Below are 25,798 nucleotides of genomic sequence, written 5' to 3'. Positions count from 1 at the left end.
AAGAGGCAGGACCCATAGGAGATTGGTGGACAGAGAAGGGTGCAAGATGATAAGCTGGTTGTGCCAGGTAGGGGAAGGGAGCAGAGACAGAATTGGGAGACAGTGGCAGGTCAAAGGAGATATACGAGGGACATTGAGTATATACTTCTCTATCTGTATTAAGAGGCAGATGGAACTATGTGGGGAAGAATGTGGGCAGATTGAAGACATCTACTGGAAAGAGATAAAACAAGTACACAAAGCATTATCAGAGCCAGAACCTGTACCAAAGGTGAATGGCAACTGGAACCAGAACCATTTAGGAAGTGGAGGGGACCTGAGGGGATGAAGAGTGAGTGTGTGTGTGTGTGTGTGTGTGTGTGTGTTGATGGCTGAATGGAACTAGGTGGGTCAGAGGGACAAAGGTGTGTCATGGAGGAATTCATTTCATGTCCAGTGCAATGCTGATCGTACATTTACTTGTGGAAAGATGGTGCGGGCCAACTGACACTTAAGGGTGGCACAGTAGTGTGGCAAATAGTACAGTGCTTCACAGTACTAGCTATAATTCCTACCACTGTCGGTAAGGAGTGTGTACGTTCTCCATGTGACTAAGTGTGTTGCCCCAGGGTGCTGTGGTTTCTTCCACATTCCAAAGGTGTAGGAGTTTAGGTAGTCAGTTGTAAGCAGGTTATATTGATGTCAGAAACGTGATGACACTTGCAGATTGCCCAGTACAATCCTTACTGATTTCATGACACAAACATACATTGAACACAGTGAAGTGTTTTTTGTGACAAATATGACAAATCTTTTTCTCATCTACACTGAGATTTCAAGAGCCTCAAGACATCCAAGGTTGGAAGAGTGATTCTCTGTTGTTGCCCCTCCCCATCTTTTCTGCCCCGTCTAGGTTTTACGGTCTCTGGATGTGGTTTCCTGAGCTGCTAAAACAAATAGAAGTCACGGGTGGGTCTGCTTGTTCAAGCAACTGGTCCAGCCAAAGGGGCAAAGGTGTGGAAAACATCACCTGTTACCCAGTCAAAACAGCAGGTACGTGTTTGAAGTTTGTTGGGAGCTGGTGTGTCTCAGATCCCTCAGAAAGAACACAACCTTCAATGGCTTGTTATTCAAATACGTGAGAGATTGGAAATGTGCAAGTTTCTGCCTCCAACACACACAGGTGTTTTTTTTTAAACTCCAGCTACCCTCTCGCTGATACATTACCACCTTAGAACCCTTCCAAACCTCAACTCCTTACCCTAAACCTGTCACCTCTAGCTATAAACACACATATACACACACACACACATATATATATATATGTGTATATACATACATATATATATATACATACATACATATATATATATATATAAGATCATGAAGGGATGAGATGCAGTCTCCCGCTCTCCCCCCCCCCCCCCCAATAGTTGGGGAATGAAGAATAAGAGGACATAGGTTCAATGCAAGAGGAGTGATTTAATAGGAACCTGAGTGGGTGCTCAGTATAGGGAATGAGCTACCAGAGGAATTGGATAAGGTAGATACAGGTACATTTAGAAGACATTTGGCCAGGAACATGAATAGAAAAGGGTTGACTGGATATGAACCAAATATGAGAAAATAGAACTAAACCACTTGTCCGGCTTGGACTAGTTGTGCCAAACGACCTGTTTTAGTGCAGAATGATTCTATGACCTTTGCTATGGGGAGATCTTAACTATTGATCCTCAGTTTTGTCTCTACAGGTCTCCAAACAGCTCTTTTACTCAAAGGAAAACAGCCTGTTTACTCTCCTTGTAACTGAATCAATGCCACACCCTGCTGAATCTTCTTAGTACCCTCTACAGGGCAATCATGTCCTTCCCTATAGAGTGATGATCAGAGTATGCACAAAGTTGCAGCTGTGGCCTAACCAATTTTTTTTTTTTTTTTTTTTTTAAAAAAACAGTTAATAACCTCCCTGCTTTTGTGTTCTTATTTGTCATTGGTGACAAGTAGTCAGTGTTTGCAGCCTTCTAGCAATTGGAGCACAGAAATAATTCTTTTTGTGGAGGGAGCAAGTTTGTAGTAGACCTTTGACATCAATGACTTGCTCTGACCATAAAACACCTGTTTAGGCACCAGTTATGGAAGTGTTTCACCACTGAGATCAGAGTTGTTGGCATACAAGTAAACTACTTGGACGTGTGTTCCAGCTTGGTTTCTACTGTAGACCAGTATGTTTGGGATATAGTATACAAGTACAGATCTGCCTGTTAACCAAGGGAATTGGGTTCATTTTCTTATGCTAAGATTGTTATTTTAGGAGGTACACTCACAAGAGTGAATAAGTTACCGGTAAGAGTCAGGCTGTTAAGTAACCACATTTCTGGTCCAAGAACAGGTAAAAGAACTCTAGGCTGGTTTCTTTTTTGAAGGGTCTGTTTCTGTGCTGTAGTGTTCTGACTAATTCTAAGCATTTTATTAATAGGAGTTTGAAAATATATAATCATTAGTTGAGCTGAATCAATTTTCAGTGGTCAATGACATTTTATGTTTGAAAATCAAAATATTACAGATGGTGGAGATCTGAAATAAAAATAACATCTATTGCAAATTCTCAACAGATCAAGCAATATCAGAGGAAAGCAAAGTTATTCCATGTAAATGGTTTTGCAACCTAATTGTTAAAAGATTAATGTTACTTCTACACATGCTGTAGAAGCAGAAATGTATGGTTTATACATGACAATAGTGTATTTCCTTAATGTTCTGGTCACCTCATTATAGGAAGGATGTGGAAGCTATGGAGAGGGTGCAGAGGTGGTTTACCAGGATTTTGCCTGGTTTGGAGAGTAAGTCATATGAAGCAAGGTTAGCAGAGCTGGGACTTTTTGGAGCGTAGAAGAATGAGAGGGGACTTGATGGAGGTCAACAAGATTATGAGAGGCATAGATAGGGTGGATAGTCAGTACCTGTTTCCCAGGGCACCAATAGCAAACACCAGAGGGCATATGTACAAAATTAAGGGAGGGAAGTTTAGGGTAGACATCAGGGGTAAGATTTTTACACAGAGGGTTGTGAGTGCCTGGAATGACTTGCCAGGGATGGTGGTGGAGGCTAAAACATTAGGGGTATTTAAGAGCCTCTTGTTCAGGCACATGGATGAAAGGGTTATGGGATAGTGTGGGTTTAGTTCTTTTAAGGATTATATGGGTCAGCACAACATGGAGGGCTGAAGGGCCTGTACTGTGCTGTATGGTTCTATAGGCTTCTCTCACCACATTGCTTCACCAATCATATGACCATAAGATATGAGCAGAATTAGACCATTTGGTCCATCAAATCTGCTCTGCCATTTCATCGTGGCTGATCCATTTCCCTCTTAACCCCATTCTTCCATCATCTCCACTTAACCTTTCATACCCTGACCAAACAAGAACCCCTCAATCACTGCCTTCAAAGCACCCAGTAACCTGGACTCCACAGGCACCTGTGGCAACAAATCACACAAATACACTCTGGCTAAAGAAATTCCTCATCTGTTCTAAAGGGACTTTTTCTTTTGAGGCTGTGCCCTCAGCTCCTAGCCTCCAAAGAAAACATACTGTTTTCAGCAGACACCAACAGAACCAACAAACTCATTCGTAAGGCCAGTGATATTGTGGGAGTGGAACTGGACTCTCCGATGGTGGTGTCTGAAAAGAGGATGCTGTTCAAGTTGCATGCCATCTTGGACAATGTCTCCCATCCACTCCATAATGTACTGGTTAGGCACAGGAGTACATTCAGCCAGAGACTCATTCCACTGAGATGCAACACTGAGCGTCACAGGAAGTCATTCCCACCTGTGGCCATCAAACTTTACAACTCCTCCCTTGGAGTGTCAGACACCCTGAGCCAATAGGCTGGTCCTGGACTTGCTTCCACTTGGAATATTTACTTATTATTATTTAATTATTTATGGTTTTATATTGCTATATCTCTACACTATTCTTGGTTGGTGTGACTGTAACGAAACCCAATTTCCCTCAGGATCAATAAAGTATGTCTGTCTTTTTCAAAATTCAATAGGTTTCAATGAGATCCCCCCCCCCCCCCCCCAATTCTTCTAAGTTTCGATGTTCATGCCAATGACGTTCATGGAGAACATCGAATTCTCCAACTTCCGGTAATTCCCTCCCTCTCCCTTCCCCCATCAGTTTCACCCTGCCTCCTCTTCTAGCTGCCTATCACCTCTCTCATGATTCTGCCTTTTTCTACTACCCATAGTGCTTACATTCCTTCTTCACCTTTCCTGCCTATCTCCTCCCTGCTACCCCTTGATCTTTCCTCTGATTGGTTTTTCACTGGGCACCTACCAGCCATATCTTTCCAACCCCCCCCCCCCCCCCATCTTCTTTATAGGGCCCCTGCCCCCTCCCTTCAGTCCTGATGAAGGGTCTCGGCCCGAAACATTGACTGCTGTTTTCCACGGATGTTGCCCAACCTGCTGAGTTCCTCCAGCTTGTTGTACGAAGTACTCATTAAGTGCCTTACTCATATTCTTCACATCCAAGCAAAAGTTCCCCTCTTCATCCTTAAGCAGTCCCATCCTCTCCCTAGTTATCCTTTTGATGTTTCACCTTAATCTGTCTTGCCAAGGACTTTTTATGGTCTCTCCTGGCTTTCCTAATTCCCTTTAGTTCTTTATAATCCTCATGTGCTCCAGTTAATCCTGATGTCTTTTTTGCTTTTTCTTCTTGACTAAATTCATCACCTCCCTTGACAGTGTCCTTCTAATAAGAAATCTTTCCTGTACTCCATGCAATTGCCCTTTAAACAGCCTCCACATGTCTGCTGTGGACTTGCCAGAAAAAGGGTGCCCAATTAACCTACTAATCTGCACATCTTTGTGGGAAGAAACCCACCCAGCAAAAACATGCATGTAAATTCCACAGATAGCACCAGAGGTCAGGATTGAACCAGGTCTTTAGCACTATGTTCTACCGTATGGAATTCACATTTAGCATTAAATATTTACAGAACAGTTTATTGGTGCAATCCTACCTAGCTGTGTCAACTTCCATCTTAAGCCAACACAGCCATCAATAGCAATTGCAGGTTAGTGTGATGTGATCAAATAGGCAAGCACTCTGCCTTCAAACCCCAAGGTTTTGAACATTTCCATCAAGCTACGTTAACTACTTCCCTCCAATCATTCACTTTTTGATCCAGCTTGCACAACCCTAATTATTACCTCAATATAGCAACACTGTGACCATTTTGATCACTTGTTTTCAAACGTTTATGTTTATTGTAACTTGTTTATGATCTTGTGAATGCCATGTCAAAAATGTGCCTATAGTGGTGCTATTGCAAGTTTTTCCACTGCACTTGTGCACATTGACAGTCCTCTTAGTCCAGGCTCCCCAAGATTTGGGCTAATCCTTTCAATGCCTTTATCTGCCAAGGAGGAAAATAATAAAGATAATTGCAGAGTTATTTTTTAAATTTTAAAACATGCTCCAATTAGGTTACAAATGCAAACACAAGAAAATCTGCAGAAGCTGGAAATTCAAGCCACACACACACACACACACACACACACAGAACGCAGCAGGCTGGGCAGCATCTATAGGAAGTAGTAGTCGACTTTTCAGGCCAAGACCCTTTGTTAGGACTAACTGAAAGAAAAGATAGTAAGAGATTTGAAAGGGGGAGGGAAAAATCCAAAATGATAGAAGACAGGAGGGATGAAGCCAAGAGCTGAGAAGTTGATTGGCAAAAGGGATACACAGCTGGAGAAGGGAAGGGATCATGGGACCGGAGGCCTAGGGAGGAAGGGGAGGGGAACACCCCAACCCCTCCCCCCTTTCTTTCTTCCGAGGCCTTCTGTCCTGTGATACTCCCCCTTCTCCAGCTCTGTATCCCTTTTGCCAATCAACTTCCCAACTCTTAGCTTCATCCCTCCTCCTGTCTTCTATCATTTTGGGTCTCTCCCCCCCCCCCCCCCACCACTTAAATCTTACTATTTATTTTTCCTGTTAGTCCTGACACAGGGTCTCGACCCAAAACGTCGACTACACTTCTTCCTATAGATGCTGCTTGGCCTGCTGCGTTCCACCAGCATTTTGTGTGTGTTGCTCCAATTAGTTCGTCTGCTCTCTCATTCTTTCCCATTTGTTCATGGAGTTTTAAAGCAGTTTATTTTTCTTTTGTAGTTTACACAGAAGGATTCATTTTAGCTGCTGCCAATCTTCCTGGAAATATCTTCTCTATTCTAATGATGGATCTACTGGGAGGCAAGCTCTTGCTCTGTGAGTAACAAACTCTCCAAATTATAAAGGGACTGAAAAATAGGCTTAAAGCCATCACTTACAAGCCCTGTATTTACATAGCATGTCCTAAACTACCTTTCATTTGGTCAATATGAAACTATTGTAGTCAAGACTGTAGATTCTGTAATCTGGAGCAGCAAAAAAAAAAAGCTAGGTAAATTTAGCAAATTCACTTCCAGTCTAGCTGAATGCCTTTTACGCTTAATTTGTGATCTTTCCTCCACATTTTGATGGTCAATCTCCCACATCCCAAGATGATTCCATTATTTCAGTCACTCAAGACGACATGGTAGCTGCCTTCAGGGAGGGTGAACTCACAGAAAGCATCCAGCCCAAATGGGGTATTTGGCCATATACTAAAGACCTCTGCTGATCACCTAGCTGGTGTGTTCACTTTGATCTTTAACCTCACTTTGCGGTTTGCATACCATCCCAACCGCTCAACAGACAATGCCATTGCTATCAACCTCCCCCTGGCCCTAACCCACCCGGACAAAAAAAGACACGTACAATTGAATGCTGTTCATAGACTTTAGTTCTGCATTCAACACAATCATCCCTCAGAAACTGATTGGAGAGCTAAGCCTACTGGTACTGAACACCTCCATCTACAAATGGATCCTAGACTTCCTGACTGGGAGACCTCAGTCAGTCCAGATCGGAGGCAGCATCTCCAACACCATCACACTGAGCACAGGGGCTCAGTCCACTAATGTCTGCTGACCCATGACTGTGCTGCAACACAGCTCAAACCACATCAAGTTCACCAATGACACAACTGTGGTGGGTCTCATCAGCAAGAACAAGTTGGCTTACAGAGAGGTGGTGCAGCAGCTACCAGACTGGTGCAGAGCCAACAACCTGCCCTGAATGTGAACAAGAGATGGTTGTTGACTTCAGGAGGGCAAGGAGCGACCACTCCCCACTGAACATCAACGGCTCCTCAGTAGAGATAGTTAAGAGCACCAAATTTCTTGGTGTTCACCTGATGGAGAATCTCAACTGGTCCCTCAACACCAACTCCATAATGAAGCCCAGCAGCATCTCTACTTTCTGTGAAGTCTGAGGGAAGTCCATCTCCCAACCCACCCAAACATCCTCATCACATTCTACAGGGGTTGTATTGAGAGCATCCTGAGCAGCTGCATCACTGCCTGGTTTGGAAATTGCACCATCTCGGATCGCAAGACCCAGCAGCGAATAGTGAGGTCAGCTGAGAAGATCATCGGGGTCTCTTCCCGCCATTACAGACATTTACACCACACACTGCATCCGCAAACACCATATGAAGGACCCCACGCACCCCTCATACAAACTCTTCTCCCTCATGCCGTCTGGGAAAAGGCACCAAAGCATTCGGGGTCTCATGACCAGACTACGTAACAGCTTGGGGGAAGAAACTACCAGACTCCTCAGTACCCAGAACTTGGACTGACACCTTTCTGCCTATTGTCTTATTATTTATTGTAATGCCTGCACTGCCTGGGTAGGTCTGTAGTCTAGTGTAGTTTTTTTCTGTGTTTTTTTAAAAAACGTAGTTCAGTCTAGTTTTTGTACTGTGTCATGTAGCACCATGGTCCTGAAAAACATCTCATTTTTACTATGTACTGTACCAGCAGTTATGGTTGAAATGACAATAAAAAGTGACGACTTGATATGGTACCATTCTGCTTTAAGCAGGCTTCAATTACACTGGTGCCCAAGAGTGTACTGACCTGCCTCAATGACCATCGCCCAGTGGCACTTACATCCAGTGCTCAAAAGTGTTTTGAGGTTGGTGATAAAACATTTTAAACTCATGCCTGAGAAGTGACTTGGATCCATTCCAATTTTCCTACTGGAGCAACAGGTCCAGGCAGATACCATCAAATTGACTCTTCACTCAACTCTGAAACATTTGGACAGCAAAGATATACATCACAATGCTCTTCAACTACAGCTCAGCATTCATCTCTTCAAAACTAGTCAATAAGTTTAAGACCTTTGCCTCCGTATCCCTGTGCAATTGGATCCTAGATTTTGTCACTTGCAGACCCCAGTCTGTTGGGATTGGCAACATCGCTCCATGATCTCCATCCACATAGGTGCACCACAAGGCTGTGCTTAGACCCCTGTTCTACACTTCACTTATGAGTGCAGCCTAAACACAACTCCAGTGACATAGGCAGAATAAAAGGTGATGTATATAGGAGATATAGGAAATATAGGAAATATAGGAGACTGAAAATCTGGCTGAGTGGTGCCATAACAACAACCTCTAACTCAGTATCAGCAAGACTAAGGAACTGATTATACACTTCAGGAGATGGAAACCAGGTCCATGAGCCAGACCTTATTGGAAGATCAGAGGTGAAGATAGTTAGCAACATTAAGTTGCTAGGTCTTATTTCAGAAGACCTGTCGAGGACCCAGCATGCAAGTACAATTACAAAGAAAGCACAGCAGCACCTCTACTTCCTTGGGAGTTTGTGGAAAAAACTGGCTAACTTCAATAGAAGTGTAGTGGGAAGTATAGTGACTGGCTACATCAGCCTGGTATGGAAATACCCTTAAATGGAAAATCCTACAAAGTAGTGGATACGGCCAGTCCCTCATGGTTAAAGCCCTCCCCACCATTGAGCAACTCTACACAAAACAGTCACAGGAAAGCAGCATCTCCCATCAAGGACCCTACCATCCAGGGAATGAACTTTTCATTGCTGCCATCAGAAAGGTGGCACAAGAGCCTCAGGACTCCCCACCAGGGACAGCATCAATTCCCACCACTCATATTAGGCTCTTGAATTCACTTGGCCTATCATTGATATGTTCCCACAACCAATCTCACATTCTCAATACTTATTGCTTTTTGTTATTGCATTTGCACTGTTTGCTGTCCTCTGCACTCTGGTTGAAGACCTCAGGTGGGCAGTCTTTGATTATAGTTATTCTATAGATTTGATTAGTATGCCCACAAGGAAATGAATCTCAGGGTTGTACATTGTGACATACATGTACTTTTATTTTGAACTTTAAGTTGTGTGGCATTTGTGGAGGGAATTGGCCAACATTTAGGTACAGATCCTTCATCTGGACTTTTGTATAAAGTGCCACAGCCAACTTACAGCAAAATGAGAAACTGATCAGTGTCATTGGTTGCAAGATAAAATTTGGCCAGAAAAAATTTAGTGGTGTGGAATTTGATTATATATTGAAATATGTAGTGACCTGACATTACCCAAGAAAACATTTCTAGCTTAACCAATCTTCCTCCAAATCTACAATTTTCTCAGTTCTGGCAATCTCTTTTGCTCCCTCTACAGTACAATCCCATCATTCTTGAGGAGCGCAACCATAAGCTTTGTAATAGCCAGCATTGGCAGATGTAGAACATCCTTCCAGCTCTTATTTTATGCCTCAGATAGTGAAGAAATCAACCTTTGTGCTCTTTACACAGGTTTCCCCCGCAATCCGAAGGTAGAACGTTCCTATGAAACAGTTTGCAAACTGAAATGTCGTAAAGCAAAGAAGCAATTATCATTAATTTATATGGGAAAAATATTTGAGCATTCCCAGACCTAAAAAAAATAACCTAACAAATCATACCAAACAACACATAAAACCTAAAATAACACTAACATATAGTAAAAGCAGGAATGATATAATATACACACCATATAAAGTAAAAATAATGTACAGTGTAGTTTCACTTATCAAAATTGGGGAGACAGCAAGCCAAAGTCAACTTGAAGAAAAAACCGCATGTACACATACATACACACGTATGTACTTACACGCATATGCACATACACGCATGCGTAAACAACTACCTGCACAAGGTTTCACAGTCATTGTAGTCTTTCTCGGGGTAAACACATAAAGTGGGCGTCTTTTTTTTCGTAAAAGCGAAAATCCTCTGGTTAGCGAAAACAGGTACTAATGTAGGTCTTTTGTAACAGTGAGTTGTCGTAAAGCGAACGTTCGAAAAATGGGGATACCTGTACCACTAAAGAGACATGAACAAACTCCATGGTCATTTTTGTTCTCCACACCACTTAATATTCTTTTTAGTCATAGAGATACACCATGGAGAAATGGGTCCTACAACCCACCAACTGTAACACTCAGGGCAGCACATTAAAAAAGTTACTCCATAATGTTGAGAATCAGATCCAGTAGGGACTATACTTTGAACAGTAACCAGTCTTTCTTTTTGCTAACACTAGCCAGTTATTGATATTTTATCAGACTCCAAAGTTCAGATTTTTTCCCCCTCAGTTTTCACCTTGCCAAGCTCAAATATGCTAAATGAAACAATGGGTTAAGCAACCCAGTTTAAGCATGAGCAGGTCCTGCAGAACAAGTGGTCAAAAAGGGAAGTTCCAAGGATCAAGTTTTAGAGACCAATTAGAGATCTTTTCAACTTTGAATATCTTGTGTACTCTGTATTACAAAGAGAAGATCAACCTTAATTGCATTTAATTATTATTTTTCTCCTAGGTGCAAGCCTGTTTCTTTCAGGTCTTAGTGTGTTCTTCATCTGGGAAGTAAAGACAAAAAGCCAGAGCCTGATTATGTCATGTCTGTTCAGCGCCATCTCAGTTATTGCCTGGAATTCACTTGATGTCATTGGGTTAGAATTATATCCAACTCACTTGAGGTAAGTTACTGTCAGGTGGGAGGATTCTTGCAGATGGTTACATGCTTGACAACTACTACTTAGAAAGCTCATTTTCAAATCTTTACTCCTTGTAATCCAGGAAGACCCAACTGAGCATTAGTCTATTGTTATTGATTAATATGGTAGGCTTAGATTTGACCAATGCATTAGTGCTTTGAACATTTTTTCCCCTCTGCTTTTAATGGATCCAATCCCACTCTCGGTAAGGATAACATTTTGTATTAGTGTTACACTAAGAGCCTGTAAAAAGATCCCTGTTATTTTCTCTACAACACCCTACAGGTTAAACTTGGTAGTTCTTAGCATTTACTTCAGGGTAGAGAACTTGTTTATGGTGATCTGAACATTGAATTAGAAACACTCAGTCCCAAGAGCCTGCTCTCTCATTTAAGATTATTTTAGCAGATCACAATCTGCATGCTGCATTACTTCTACCCATGGTACCTTTCACACCCTTTGCAGCTCCAACAACATATTGCAATAATTACAAAGTAGCAACAATGTATAGACAGCATCTAATCTTTTCAACTTTATCTAAATGCATATTGTTTAATTCCTGCATTTGATAGTACAAAAATGTAATGCAGTGCCACAGAACTTGCAGTGATGAGTGCTTAACATGGTTTAGTGTAGGTCTTCTTACTGATGAAGTCTGAACTGGGTTCTGCACATTTCTGCATTCTGAGTCTAGTTGGAAAATAAATTTGCTCAATTACCCAGTGCAATGTCTGCTGAAACTGCACTGGCAGTGTATGACTGCAAAACTACAGGTATAATATTAAATATGAACAAAATCTGTTCATATATCAAGATTTTATGTAACTTATTCTCTTGCTATGACAATTAATGTCAAATTTTAAAATCAAACTTGCATGTCTTGACAGGTCATCTGCCTTTGGAGTATTCAGTGGCATCAGCCGAATTGCATCCATTTTGGGAAATGTTGCATTTGGGCAACTCGTTGAGGTGAACTGTACTGTGCCCATTCTTCTGGTAGCGCTAATGCTATTTATAGGGAGTCTGGCTGGCTTAAAATTGCCTCACATCAAGAATAGGGAATTAAGCTGATAAGAATGTTTAATATGATTGTGCCAGGTCGTAGCTCATTTGGGATCCAGTTGTTGCCTATTATGATTTTGTTGCATCTTCTACACAATTCTACTCAAGTTCATGTATGGAGGCAGAGTAAAGATTTATCAGAAGGCAGCAAGAGACCACAAAATTACAGTACAAGTGGCATAAAAACACTTTGCCAAATAGCCACTGTTTAAGGGGTAGGAGATGGGGAGTGGATTAAATGGCTCTTTCTGGAGATCTGTAGTTTATAGATCAATTTAAGGGTTAACAAAAAAAAGCAAACTTAGCTTTAGCATCATCCTCCCATGGCACTTGCTTGATGCAACTGTTACTACATTGCAATGTTTTTGTAATCTTTAAAGCATTTTGCCTTCTCCAGCAACAGCCTCCATGCTGATCAAAAAGTAACCAGTTTTGGGTCAAATTATACTATCTGGTAGAAGTTTTCTGAAACATTTATCCAAGTACCAGTACAACTGTCTTTTACAAACATCTAGCAATTGAAGGGAAATCACCACTTATTTGAATAAAGAATGACAGAATCTTGGCGCCTCAGCAAAAAATGTAACTGTAACTACCTTTACTAAAGTCATTTCCCTGTACAACTACACTTAGTGATTTTCTGTGATGTGCTTAGCGTACATTGTCAGTTACATGTGACATCTAATTGTACTTGCGTGAATGCACTCAAAAAGGAACAATACATCCAATGCAGAGTTTATGTTTTAAAAGGATTAAAACCAGAGGTTGTATTCACATTCACATGCACAGCCTCGAGCACTTCACAGCCAGAACTTTGTGGAAAGGTGTAGTATGAAGTAAATTACTTAGAACACAAGCAACTGTCCACAACAGAAGGACTTGAGATACGAAGCACTTGGATTCATAGCCAAATTTAATGCTGCATGTCAATTCTACTGAAATCTTAAACAGAAGTCATTTTTCATTTGCTCTCAGCCAACTTTCTTTGATCCTCAAATTCACCAGGTAAACCAAAACCTAACAGAAATTTATCAAGGAAAATTCAATCTTGATTTAAGATTTTTTTTTGGAACTACTGTAACAGACCAACAGCAATATCAAATAAGGACAATAAAATTACTCCATAACATACTGTGAACATGGGTTTTTATTCCATTTGGGTTTTACTTACAGCAAGTCTGGGTGTCAATGGCCAGTATACTCCATTAATTGGTCATGGCTACACTGAAGGATTGCTACAATTTAAGTCATTGCAGTTTAGCAATAGACCAGACAGATTACTGGGGCATCTGGCCATTATGTATAACATAGGCTCCTTTGTACCTCTAGTTGAGTGGAAGCAGTGCGATTTATTTTCACTGTATTGGTACATTAGACATGTTCCACACTTGTTTGTTTCAACTACTTTTTTTTGACCAACATTAACAGCTTACTCCACATCTTCAGGTAACTGCAGTCACACCTGCATACCACCACAGTGAGGTAGAGACCTTACTAATACTCAACAGTAGCTGGGCGAGTGACGAGGCAACAGCTCAGCAAAAAAAAAGTTAAGGACACTGGTTCTTTGGCACACAGCTTCAGATCAAAAACCACGAGTAAAAACCTCTTCAAGTAAATTGGAGATTCAAGCAGCTGCTCAGCAATAGCTTCATCCTTTTCAACAATAAAGAGCAACTGCCCAAAAGGGGACAAAACCAGAAACTCAGCCTGGCCCGGCCATGAAACCCCTTCTGCTCAAGTACAAAAAAAAAGTGAGAATGGTGATTTAAAAACCTCTACCTACCCATAGTGCAAATTAAAAAGTGCAAAGAACATCTTAAAACTATGTACAGCAGCTCAAATGTCGTTATTTCAGTCCAGTTTCTAATCCGTAAATCCACACCAATGGTTGCAAACGTCTTGATTTACAACAATGACCCAGGGTCCATAATAGCAGCCCCAGACAAAAATGTTAAAAGCCACCAGGAAAGAGTCACGGTTGTGTTTGACCAAAACATTTTAACTGGTCAAAAAAAAATGAAGCCTTGAAAAGGCAGTTGCATCTGTAAAAACTGAGCGTAAAATATTGAATTTGATTGCTAAATAAAGCACTTTCTCTGCCTTGTAGTCAAGTAAAAAACCGGCTGAATATTCACCAGTATTTGCGGTCCTGATGGGGGAAAAAAATTTAAAGGCACTGTATGGCAACCGCTAGTGGAAAGATAATGAACTTGCAACATTGTCAAAATGCAAGGAATGTAAAAAAGCCTAAAAATCTAAATGTGAAGCCATTTGCTTCAACACCTTCAAGACCTGGCTATCACCTCTGTGCAGAACTTTTGTCTGGGAACTGCTTTGGTGGGCCCCAAAACCCCATGGAATTCACTGTGCAGAGTGCGATTGTGAATATTAAACAGCAAATAGCAAGTGCAGGAGTGAACTTCAGTCCATAATTGCTGTTCCCAGTCTGAGCCAATACCAGCTCACTCAACTCAAATCACACACTTTCTGCGATTTTAGCTGGAATCACGGTTCTTCTGATTGCGCATCAACGGACGGTGATGGCGGAGAACCTCTAGGGAGTGCTGCCACTGCCAGCATGAACGACAGAAATATCTGAAGCAGACCTGTGAAAACACAGGATGTTGTGTTTAATTACTGGTCTGAACCAAGCCAATTTTATACATTTGCTGTGTACAGTGTATTTAAATTTCCATTATTTACTTCAAATTCAACACACACCAAGTGTAATCAAAATATTTCATTCAGTTGCAAGTCAAAGGTTATTTAAAACCTCCAAGCCATTACAAGGGTGCAATGTCAGTACGCAAGTACATTGATATGACTCACTAACACACAAGCAGACTTAAGACACTTACTGCTGCCGCTTGAAAAATAAAATGACTGCATATTCAAAATAAAATAATGCTGGAAGTACTCAGGTCAGCAAGTGGGAATAGAAAGTAGTGTTTGGATGTGGCTTGACTTGCTGAGTACTTCCAACACCTATTTCAGTTTATTAACCCATTTATCCATACATCATTTAAAACTGCAGTCATTAGCATTCCCTTTTAAATTAGAATAAAAGGCATAAAGCATGTTCACAATACTAAAGAATTCCTGTTAATGATACAATTGGCAAGAGTTTAAGTTAAGAAAACTTACTGGATCTCTGCAAAAGAACGGTCCTGGTTGGGTACTGCATGCTTGGCACATGGAGTCCTCCAAGTATGGATCAATCTGCACCTTTAATCAAGAAACATTTCAATTAGTTAGATATTTTATTCCTCTAAATATTAGTGACTTAAAAACACAATTTACCTTCTTTGTGAACTTTGGGGTCTTTATCTCTACAAAGGCAGCTCCAACTGCATTCAAGTAACTGCGTTGGTTATTAAAGGTGACTCGACCAGAACCTAAATACAAATCAAGCTAAAGATTCAATTAGCCACCAAAACATCAACAATGAATTATTTAATGATTTAAAAACTTCGATACTTGTCAGACTTTCCAAAGCATCATGTACAAATTACTTGCATTGCAATTATATTTAGTTATCCTTTAATATTCCATGGTGCAAAATTACATTTATTTTAGATCCCAGATCAGGTCTTCAACCTTTCAAAACAACCACCAAATGAAAGCAAGATTTTGATGTCATGCAAAGTTTGCACCATGCAATTTTGATCATTACATTAAACACCAAGGGGAAAACAGCATTGCCAGTAGTTCCCAATGGTTAAATTGTTCAACAAAATCAAAATCAAAGCTATTCCATTTATAGGCTTGAGACTAAAAAAAAATGGTTCTTTGGCATAATATCAGTGTCCCTTTCATGAGTTTGGGAAAACAATCTTTACAGGTACATTGCTACCTCTGAAGGATATTACTAGGAACAAGTACACTAACAAAATTGATGCTAAGGGGTCAACATTATACACAGGAATAGTTTACCGATGACATTGGAAACATTGTGCAAAACCCGACTCTTCTGGTACACCTGGAACTTTGATGCTAGGCGAATTTATACACTATGAAGAATCTGGCACAAATTACCACTCAACTCTGGAAGAGCTGCCAAAGTGGACTGGAGTTACATAGGCTATGTTAAGGAGTGGAGCTCAGAAATGTACCCCAGCTGGTGTGCCAAATGCAGGCACTGCCAAGGACAGGCTAATATTGCTTCAGATATCAATATCCCATGTTAAATGGAAGAAGCCATTTCCATTTAACCGTATAACTTACTACAGCCAAAGGGATTCTATAGTAAGCAACCTGGCAATAAGAGATTACTAGAGAAAATGTACCAGCCTAGTGTGACTACTACCAAAAGGAGAAAATTTCCATTGCATTCAGCATGAGAAATGATCATCCATGGCACCACTGGCTGCTCTACCCAACACCAACCCTTAAAAGCATCTCTCCACATCAAGTTGTAGGGAGATTGAATGCTGGGGAAGCACCAGTTGAGGGCAGATATTTCGAGTGTTTTTCTACACAGCAGTAAGCAGCCAGAACAAACGTCCTCTTTCACTTACACAGAAGTATTATCTGGGAGTGTTTGGACTACTGAATAAAACATCCTATTATAAGCCAATCTCTGAAAGATTACATCAAGCAAAGCCAGAATACAAATACAATGAAAATTCAGTGTATGAAGTTGTAGACAAAATGTTGGATCAAGCTGCATGTAGTTACTGCTTTACCAGCTGAATTTTTAAAGCCACTTAATACTGGCTCTGAATGCTGGCCTATTTACAATGGTTCATACAAGTTTTTTGGGTATTTGGTCATAAAACAGAGCTATCTGGAAATAGAAATTTATGGTTTAACCACTCTTACCAGAATGTGGCAATATTTGCACACATTCAAAAGTTTAAACCAAATTAGTTCGAGGTCAAGTTCAAGGAATATGATAGCATCCTCCAAACTTTCCCTTGCAGAAATTATACCCTGGTTGAGGGCTTCATAGGAACAGAAATGTGAAGGAATTTATTGCAATCTTCAAATATTTGTTAAAAAAAATTAGTGTTCCAACAGATCAAGCAAAGTCCTTGAATTTTTGTTTTATGGCCGATCTCGACAAACTTTAGCACTACAGAGAAAATTAATTAAAATACTAACACTGATCATTTAGTATTACTTTAGTGTAAGGTTGTCTGATCTACATCAACTTGAACCAAGTTGGAAGTTTTAGATCCTATATTAAACAAGCAATTTAATCCAAAAGCACAATGTTTAGGATAAACAAGAAACTTGATCATTCCTTCATCTCAACTAGCATCAAATCAAGATCTGAACACAAATAGACATGTTTCTAATGTTACCTGATAATAAAAGCAAAGGTTAAAAAAGTGTGATGTTTTCTCAGTAGCAAGGGTTAAACATTTAACTGGTGCCACATTCTCTACATTCTTAAATTTCCAGCCCATTTTCAGATAGGTTAGATTTCTGTCACAAAGGTAGTATTTTAAAGAGGAAGGGTCAAACCAGAACAGATCCAAGTAACAAGTCTACTAGATCATACCTCTTTTATAATGCAGTGTACAGGATTATGTTTATGGTGAAGCCTCAAGAGACATTAAGTACAGAAGGAGCATGCAACAGAAACATCTAGTCTAAGTTGACTGTGGATTTAATTTCTTCTAAATGAGTGCTAAAATAAGCTAGTAAACATTGTTTCATATTTACATGGAGTATTTATTAGCTAAAATTTTAAAACCTCCTCCAATTGAGAAAAAGGCACTGATTGACATCTTACCAGCTGCACAACCTTTCATTTGTAATTCTAAAGGTCATAACTCCCATCAGACTGGGAGACCACTGAAGCAATACTAATATAATGCATAGCTATTTCACTTGTTCAAAGCCAACTCGTCTCAAATTCAACCCGTACAGGGTATTGCAACCTGTACAAAATATCCAGATCAGAAGATTGGAACTAGCTGGCTTTGAACAGAGTTCTTGAAATGAAAGCTATATTAAATAGATTATACAAATAACATTCTGTACAGTTAAGAGTAGAATTTGTTAGCTATATTAGCCTTTGAACACAACATTAAAATACACATTTGCACACCATCTTGCAGCCCCAGCTTTATTCAAATTGTTATATTTCCACCAGCATCTTACACCCCCCCTCAGGAATTGACCTCTCCTACATGTAGTACAAAAGATTCTGACAGACCTCTTAAAAGGAATTAGAAATATTGGTCCATTAATGAGATCACTAGTAAAGGTCATATTTCTAGTTTAAATACGTTAACCTCAACATGCCTGAAAAGTAATGGAGATGAGCCTATTCCTAATCACCAGCTACAAGGGGAAAAAAAATACATTTGAGTCAAATTGAGCCACTTGTCAAATTCAAAGTGAGGTTACACACAGAAATGGTCAACAGTAAGCAGAATGAGCATCAGCTCGTGGTAAAACAGACAGACAGACTTTATTGATCCCGAGGGAAATTGGGTTTTGTTACAGTCGCAACAACCAAGAATAGTGTAGAAATGTAGCAATATAAAACCATAAATAATTAAAATAATAGGTAAATTATTCCAAGTGGAAATAAGTCCTTGACCAGCCTATTGGCTCAGGGTGTCTGACACTCCGAGGGAGGAGTTGTAAAGTTTGATGGCCACAGGTAGAAATGACTTCCTATGACGCTCAGTGTTGCATCTCAGTGGAATGAGTCTCTGGCTGAATGTACTCCTGTGCCTAACCAGTACATTATGGAGTGGATGGGAGACATTGTCCAAGATGGCATGCCAAATTAGTTTGTTGATTCTGTTGGTGTCTGCTGCCCCAGCACACAACAGCAAACATGATAGCACTGGCCACCACAGACTCATAGAACATCCTCAACATCGTCCAGCAGATGTCAAAGGACCTCAGTCTCCTCAGGAAGTAGAGACAGCTCTGACCCTTCTTGTAGACAGCCTCAGTGTTCTTTGAGACCAGTCCAGTTTATTGTCAATTCATATCCCCAGGTATCTGTAATCCACCGTGTCCACACTGACCCCTTGGATGGAAACACGGGTCACCGTTGCCTTAGCCCTCCTCAGATCCACCACCAATTCCTTAGTCTTTTTCACATTAAGCTGCAGATGATTCTGCTCACACCATGTGACAAAGTTTCCCACCGTAGCCCTATACTCCACCTCATCTCCCTTGCTGATGCATCCAACTATGGCAGAGTCATCAGAAAACTTCTGAAGATGGCAAGACTCTGCAGTAGTTGAAGTCCAAGGTGTAGATAGTGAAGAGAAAGGGAGACAGGACAGTCCCCTGTGGAGCCCCAGTGCTGCTGACTGCTGCCTGACACAGTGTTGCAAGCGCACGTACTGTGCACTGATACTTACATCTGCAATATTAAGTACCTTTGTATCATTGCCAAACCTTTCCATCCACAATCCATTTATAAATAATGAATAGTTGTAGCACTAAAAGATCCTTTCAACAGTAATCCTATCAATACCAAAATCAGCACTGCCCATTATTTAAGCATTTGCAAAATGTCTTCTAAAAAGTAACAGACCACCACTGCCTGCAAGTTGTACATTCTGATGACCATGTGGATTTCCTCCGAGTGTTCTGCTTTCCTCCCATAGTTCAAAGATACACCCACTGGTAGGTTAATTGGTCATTGTAAATGGCCCTGTAATTAGGCAAGGATGAAATCAGGGAATTGCTGGGCAGTACAGCTCAAAGGGCCAGAAGGGCTTTTTCTGCACTGTATCTCAATAGATTCCCATCCACAAAATCAAACAGGTTTCTCGGGTAAATTGGATTTAGCACTTGGCTTAGTAGGTGAAGACAGTGGTAGTACATTGTTGTCTCTCTGAATGGGTCTTGGGTGGGCCTGTGACTAGTGGAGTACTGCAAGGATCAGTGCTGGATCTATTGTTGTTTAACATCTGTATTATTTAGATAAGTGGTACATTGCTTTAGCAAATTTGCAGATGGCACCAAGATTGGTGGGGGCATAGTGCACAGTGAGGAAGGCCAAAGCTTGCAGCATGATCTGGACCAGCTGGGAAAGTGAACTGAAGAATGGCAATAGAATTTAACATAGACAATGTAGCATGTTGGTAGGACAAAACAGGGTATGACTTGCACATTTAATGCTGGGGCACTGAGATGTGTGATAAAACAAAGTGATCTGCAAATACAGATTCTAATTCCTTGAAAGTGTTATTATGGATAGATCGGGTTGTAAATAAGACTTCTGCCACAATGGCCTTCAAAATGGGGGCATCGAGTACAGGTTCTGTTGAAGTTGTATAGGATGTTGCTGAGGTTGAATTTGGAGTACTGTGGGCAGTTTTGGTCTCTTATTGACAGGTAAGATACCAACAAGCATGAAAGAGTGCAGATAATGTTTACAAGGATGTTGCTGGAACTTGAGAATCTGAGTTACAGGAAAAGGATGAATAAGTTAGGAGTTTATTCCTTTGTATGTAGGTGAGGGGAGATTTGATATAGGTGTACACAGAGGGGGTATAGATAGGGCAAATACAGGTTTCATTCTGAATTCCAAAGGTGTACAGCTAGGGTTAGAGAGTTGTGGGCATGCCATGTCTGAAGCATAGCAAACATGCAGGCTGCCCCAGCACAATCCTGTGACTGTTGGATATTGATGCAAAACAATTATATTTTATATTACATTATGTATGTAACCAATAAATCTAGCACTTATATACATGCAAGCTTTGACTCTACCCACAAGATTGGGCAAGACCAAAACTAGAGGTCATAGGTTTAGGGTAAAGACAAAATAGAAGGGGAATCTGAAGGGAAACTTCACTCAGAAGGTGGTGTAAATGTGGAGTGAGCTGCCAAAGGTTTTGGATAGGTAAACATATGGTTGGAGTATGGAGGGCTATGGTCTAGATGTAGGTTGAATGGACTAGGCAGAACAGTAACAGATCAGCACAGACTAGATAGGCTGAAGGGCCTGTTTCTATACTGTATAGCTTTATGACTGACATGTACTTGATAATTTCACAGGTTTTAGTTTTGAGGAGGCCTTCAAAAAGTTACATTTGGCTCATTTGTCTCCATTTCCTCATTTTTCCTTCACTTTAGTTAGATGATGCAACACCTATGCCAGCTTTGCAGTTCCTTAACTATAACCCCCTTTCATCTGGACACTTCCCCAAAACACTTTTCCAGGGAACATGACCACCTTAACCTTAGCTCAATTCATTCAAGTTCCTTGGAATGTGTAAAGTGCTATCTGCTTTTGCCAATTATTTTTTGAATGACATTGAGTTTAAAAATAAACTAGCATCCAACAGTCAACAAAGCAAATCTATTATACACAACTCATAATTTAGACTCAATTAGACTAAACAACAATGTTGGCAAGAATGCCAAGAGCACAAATTAGTTGTTAGTTCAATTATGGTAACATGCAAGGAATCCAAAATTTCTTTTGCAGCTTATATGATCAACAGACCCAAATTTGTGAAAGATAACATACTTGGAAGTAGAATGCTCAGATTGAAGTAGAATGCTCAGATTGAAGCAGAAAAACCTACACCAATTTAACAGCAAACTTGAACATCACTAAAAACATCAGCACCGATAAATCTTAAAAGATCACATCACTGAAACAATATTTCAATTTCAAACTGGTGTACCAAGAGACAAATTTAAAATGAGATACATCAGAATACACTGGGAGCACCCAGTAGAAACATACCAATTGGATACTTGTGCTTGTCCGTATCAATACCAGCATATACCACTCCACCAAATAAGTCATTCATGATTGCTGCCAGGGCCTCTGCATTCAACATTCCATGCAATGCTCCAACAAAAACAGTTTTACTGGGATCCAGGCGCTGGGACGGGCTGTGAACAAAATTGCTGTCAGAAAGGACCCAAGGTATGACCTGCACCTGCAAAATTTTAAAGAGCAGAGAGCAAAGGTTTACAGTTTTCAACTGCCTTTCAAAACTGTCTCTTATCCTTTAAACTGACAGATTAATAAGACTAGCCAAATTACAGATGGAATAAAGGAAATTGCCACATTCAACTTTGTTCAAGCAGCTCCATGACCTTTGGCACATACAGGAAACTGAGGTGTTGATAGGAGCTGCAGGGAGGTAGTCACCCCCACGTTGCAGAGGCAAGTACCTAAGTGACTGTCAGCTGAGGGAGAGGAAGTGAGCAGCCACTGCAGAATACCCTGTGGTCCTTCCTCTAAGTATACCACTTCTGATCATTGTGTGCGCGCACACATGAAGAAATTACCTAAAGGGGGAGCCATAGCAACGGGGTGGGGTGGAGGGAGAAAGTAGAGGACTGTAGTAGTTATACCACTTTAAGTGCATGGCAGGTGATGGGACTTAGTTGCAGCCAACAGGCTGAGTATCAAAACATTAGGGATGCAGAATCAGAAAGGATAACAAATACAGTACTCAAAGGTGTTGGATCTAAATGCGTGTAGTACAAGAAATAAGCTGGATGATCTTGTTGCACTATTACAGATTGCCAGGTATGATGTTGTGGCCATCACTGAATAGTGGCTGAAGGATACCTGTAGTTGTGAGCCAAATGTCCAAGGTTACAGGTTGTATCAGAGGGATAGGAAGGTAGGCATAGGGGGTGGTGTGGCTCTACTGGTAAAGAATGGCATCAAATCAGTAGAAAGATGTGATGTAGGATTGGAAGATGTTGAACCCTTGTAGGTTGAGTTAAGAAACTGCAAGGGTAAAAAGGACATTGATGGCAGTTATATACAGGCCTCCCAACAGTGGCTGGGAGGTGGACCACAGATTACAACAGGAAATAGCAAAAGAGCCAAAAGGGCAATGTTATGGTAGTCATGGGAGATTTTAACATGCAGGTTGATTGGGAAAGTCAGGTTGGTAATGGATCTTGAGTCTGTTGAATCCTTGAGATGGCTTTTTAAAGCAGTTTACTGTTTAGCCTACTAGAAGATCAGCTAAACTAGATTCGGTGTTATGTCATGAACCGGAGGCAATTAGGGGGCTTAAGGTAAAAGAACCCTTAGGAACCAGTGATCACAATATGACTGAGTTCAACTTGAAACCCAATAGGGAGAAAGTCTGACGTAGCAATATTTCAGTGGATTAAGGGAAATTAGTGGTATGAGAGAGGATTGGTCAAAGTAGATTGGAAGGAGCTGCTGACAGGGATGTCAGCAGAGCAGCAATGGCGTTTGTTTCTGGGGGAAAATGGAGGAAGGTGTAGGACATATATTCCAAAAATAAAGAAAACTGAAATGGTAAAATGGTACAACCATGGCTGACGGGAAGTCAAGGCTATTGTAAAAGCACGAGAAGGGGATACAAAGCAAATATTAGTGGAAAGAGAAGATTGGGAAGTTTTTAAAAACCTACAGAGCAACTAAAATTAGAAGGGAAAAGATGAAATATGAAAGCAAGCTAGCAAGTAATATCAAAGTGGATAGTAAAAACTTTTTCAATGTTAAAAATAAAAGAGAAATGAGAGTGGATATAGGACCATTAGAAAATGAGGCAGGAGAAATAATGGGGACAAGGAGATAGCTGATGAACTAAATGAGTATTCTGTATGTCTTCACTGTGGAAGACACTAGCAATATGCCTGATGTAGTGTGTGAAGGAAGAGAAATGGGTGCTGTTACTATTACAAGGGAGAAAGTGCTCAAAAAGCCAAAAGAACTAAAAATACACAAGTCACCTGAACCAAATGAACTGCACCCCAGAGTTCTGAAAGTGGTAGCGTTAGTGATTGTGGTGGCATTAGAAATGACTTTTAAAAGATCATTGGACTCTGGCATGGTACCAGAGGGCTGGAAAATTGCAAATGTCACTCCACTCTAAGGAGGGAGACAGCAGAAAGGAAATTATAGACCATTTAGCCCAACTTCAGAGGTTGGAAAGATGCTAGAATCAATTGGTAAGGATGAGGTAATGGACGACTTAATGATACAATAGTACAAAGTCAACATGGTTTCCTCCATGGAAAATCCTGCCTGATGAACCTGTTGGAATTCTTTGAACCGATTACAAGTAGGATAAAGGGGATGCAGTGGATATTGTATATTTGGACTTTCAGAAGGCTTTTGACAAGGTGTCACACATGAGGTTACTTAACAAGTTAAGATTTCATGGTATTACAGGAAAGTTACTAACATGGTTAGAGCAATGGCACATTGGTAGGAGGCAGTGAGGGGGAATAAAAGGATCCTTTTCTGGTTGGCTGCCAGTGACTAGTGGGGTTCTACAAGGGTTGGTGTTGGGACCACTTATGTTTATGCTGCATACAAATGATTTGGATGGAATAGATGGCTTTGTATCATTGCAAACTTGGCAACAAAGATTAGTGGAGGGGCAGGTAGTGTTGAACTAATAGGTAGGATGCAGAAGGAATTAAAGTAGGAGAATGGGCAAGAAAGTGGCAAATGAAATACATTGGTGGAAAATGCATGGTCATGCACTTTGATAGTAGAAATAGATGTGTGGTCTATTTTCTAAACAGGGAGAAAATCCAGGAATCTGAGATGCAGAGGGACTTGGGAGACCTTGTGCAGAACACCCTGAAGGTTAATTTGCAGGTTGAGTCAGTGGTGAGGAAGGCAAATGCCACTCATTTTAAGAGGTCTAGAATACAAGAGCAAGGATGTGATGCTAAGGCTTTATAACAGCACTGGTCAGGCCTCACCTTGAGTATTGTGAACAATTTTGGGCCTCTCATCTTAGAAGAGATGTGCTGGCATTGGAGGGGGTCCAGGGGAGGCTCACAAGGACGATTCCAGGAATGCAAGGGTTATCATACAAGGAACGTTTGATGGCTCTGGATCTGCACTCACCGGAATTCAGAAGGATGGTGGGATGGGGGGGGGGGGGGGAAAGAAGGGATCTCATTGAAACCTTTCAAATGTTGAAAGACAAAGTAGATGTGGAAAGGATGTTTCCTAATGTGGCAGAATCCAGAATAAGAGGGCATAGCATCAGGATACAGGGGTGTCCATTCAAAACAGATGAAGAAATTTCTTTAGCCAGAGGGTGGCAAATTTGTGGAATTTGTTGCCACATGCAGCTGTGGAGGCCAGGTCATGGGTGCATTTAAGGCAGAGATTGATAGGTTCTTGACTGGACATGGCATCAAAGGTTACGGGGAGAAGTCTGGGAACTGGGGTTGAGGTGGTTTTTGGGGGGGGGGGGGAGGGAGGGAAGGGAGGGAGAGAGAGAAGGATCAGTCATGATTGAATGCCAGAGCAGACTCAATGGGCCAGATGGCCCAATTCTGCTCCCATGTCTTCTAGTCTTATATGGGATTACATAGAGTAGACGCGAGCTTCTATGGACACAACAGACACTTGGATGACATGTTGCCTCTCAGGTGCCAGGGTCGAGGATCTCTTGGATTGGGTCCACAGCATTCTCCAAGGGGAAACTGAGTAGCCGGAAGTATTTGTACATACTAGCACAAATGACAGGCAGAAGAAAGAAAGAGGCAGTCCTGAAGAGAGAATTCAGGGAGCTAGGTAGAAAGCCGAGTAGGACCACCAAGATAGTAATCTCAAACAGCAGTGACAGCAAGGATCGTACAATTTAGCAGATAAATGCATGGCTGAGAAACTAGTGCAGAAGGTAGGCTTTCAGATTTCTTGATCATTAGGATCTCTTCTGGGGGAGATATCATCTATACTAATGGGACAGAATACACCTGAACCTAAGGGGGACCAACATCTTTGTGGGTAGGTTTGCCAAAACTGTTGGGGAGGGTTTCAACTAATTTGACATAAGGTTAGGAACCAGAATAATAGAGAATTGGTATAAATTGTGTAATAACAGGA

The 25,798-nt window shown here is 40.9% G+C and overlaps 2 protein-coding genes across 10 annotated transcripts in view; one reads left to right on the top strand and one right to left on the bottom strand.

The window, feature by feature from the left end:
* sv2 (synaptic vesicle glycoprotein 2) overlaps nucleotides 1–13,130 on the top strand; it is a 100,715-nt gene extending 87,585 nt beyond the window's left edge. For all 4 annotated transcript variants that reach the window (XM_073024965.1, XM_073024962.1, XM_073024963.1 and 1 more), the window contains 4 exons: nucleotides 893–1,032; nucleotides 6,168–6,263; nucleotides 10,764–10,923; nucleotides 11,829–13,130. In XM_073024965.1, the coding sequence (XP_072881066.1) occupies nucleotides 893–1,032; nucleotides 6,168–6,263; nucleotides 10,764–10,923; nucleotides 11,829–12,012 (580 nt within the window). In that variant the 3' untranslated portion in view covers nucleotides 12,013–13,130. The remainder of the gene's footprint in view (nucleotides 1–892; nucleotides 1,033–6,167; nucleotides 6,264–10,763; nucleotides 10,924–11,828) is intronic.
* Nucleotides 13,131–13,132: 2 nt separating this feature from the next.
* The window catches only part of LOC140714138 (cytoplasmic polyadenylation element-binding protein 1-like), a 95,182-nt gene continuing 82,516 nt past the window's right edge, over nucleotides 13,133–25,798 (bottom strand). For all 6 annotated transcript variants that reach the window (XM_073024961.1, XM_073024960.1, XM_073024955.1 and 3 more), the window contains exons 9-12: nucleotides 21,689–21,887; nucleotides 15,307–15,401; nucleotides 15,151–15,231; nucleotides 13,133–14,612 (exon numbers count right to left, since the gene is read on the bottom strand). In XM_073024961.1, the coding sequence (XP_072881062.1) occupies nucleotides 14,502–14,612; nucleotides 15,151–15,231; nucleotides 15,307–15,401; nucleotides 21,689–21,887 (486 nt within the window). In that variant the 3' untranslated portion in view covers nucleotides 13,133–14,501. The remainder of the gene's footprint in view (nucleotides 14,613–15,150; nucleotides 15,232–15,306; nucleotides 15,402–21,688; nucleotides 21,888–25,798) is intronic.

This window comes from Hemitrygon akajei, chromosome 21, assembly GCF_048418815.1.
Source record: "Hemitrygon akajei chromosome 21, sHemAka1.3, whole genome shotgun sequence".
NCBI classification, from domain to species: Eukaryota; Metazoa; Chordata; class Chondrichthyes; order Myliobatiformes; family Dasyatidae; genus Hemitrygon; species Hemitrygon akajei.
The sequence above is the reverse complement of the archived record's forward strand: the minus strand, read 5'-3'. Positions and strand labels throughout refer to the sequence as shown.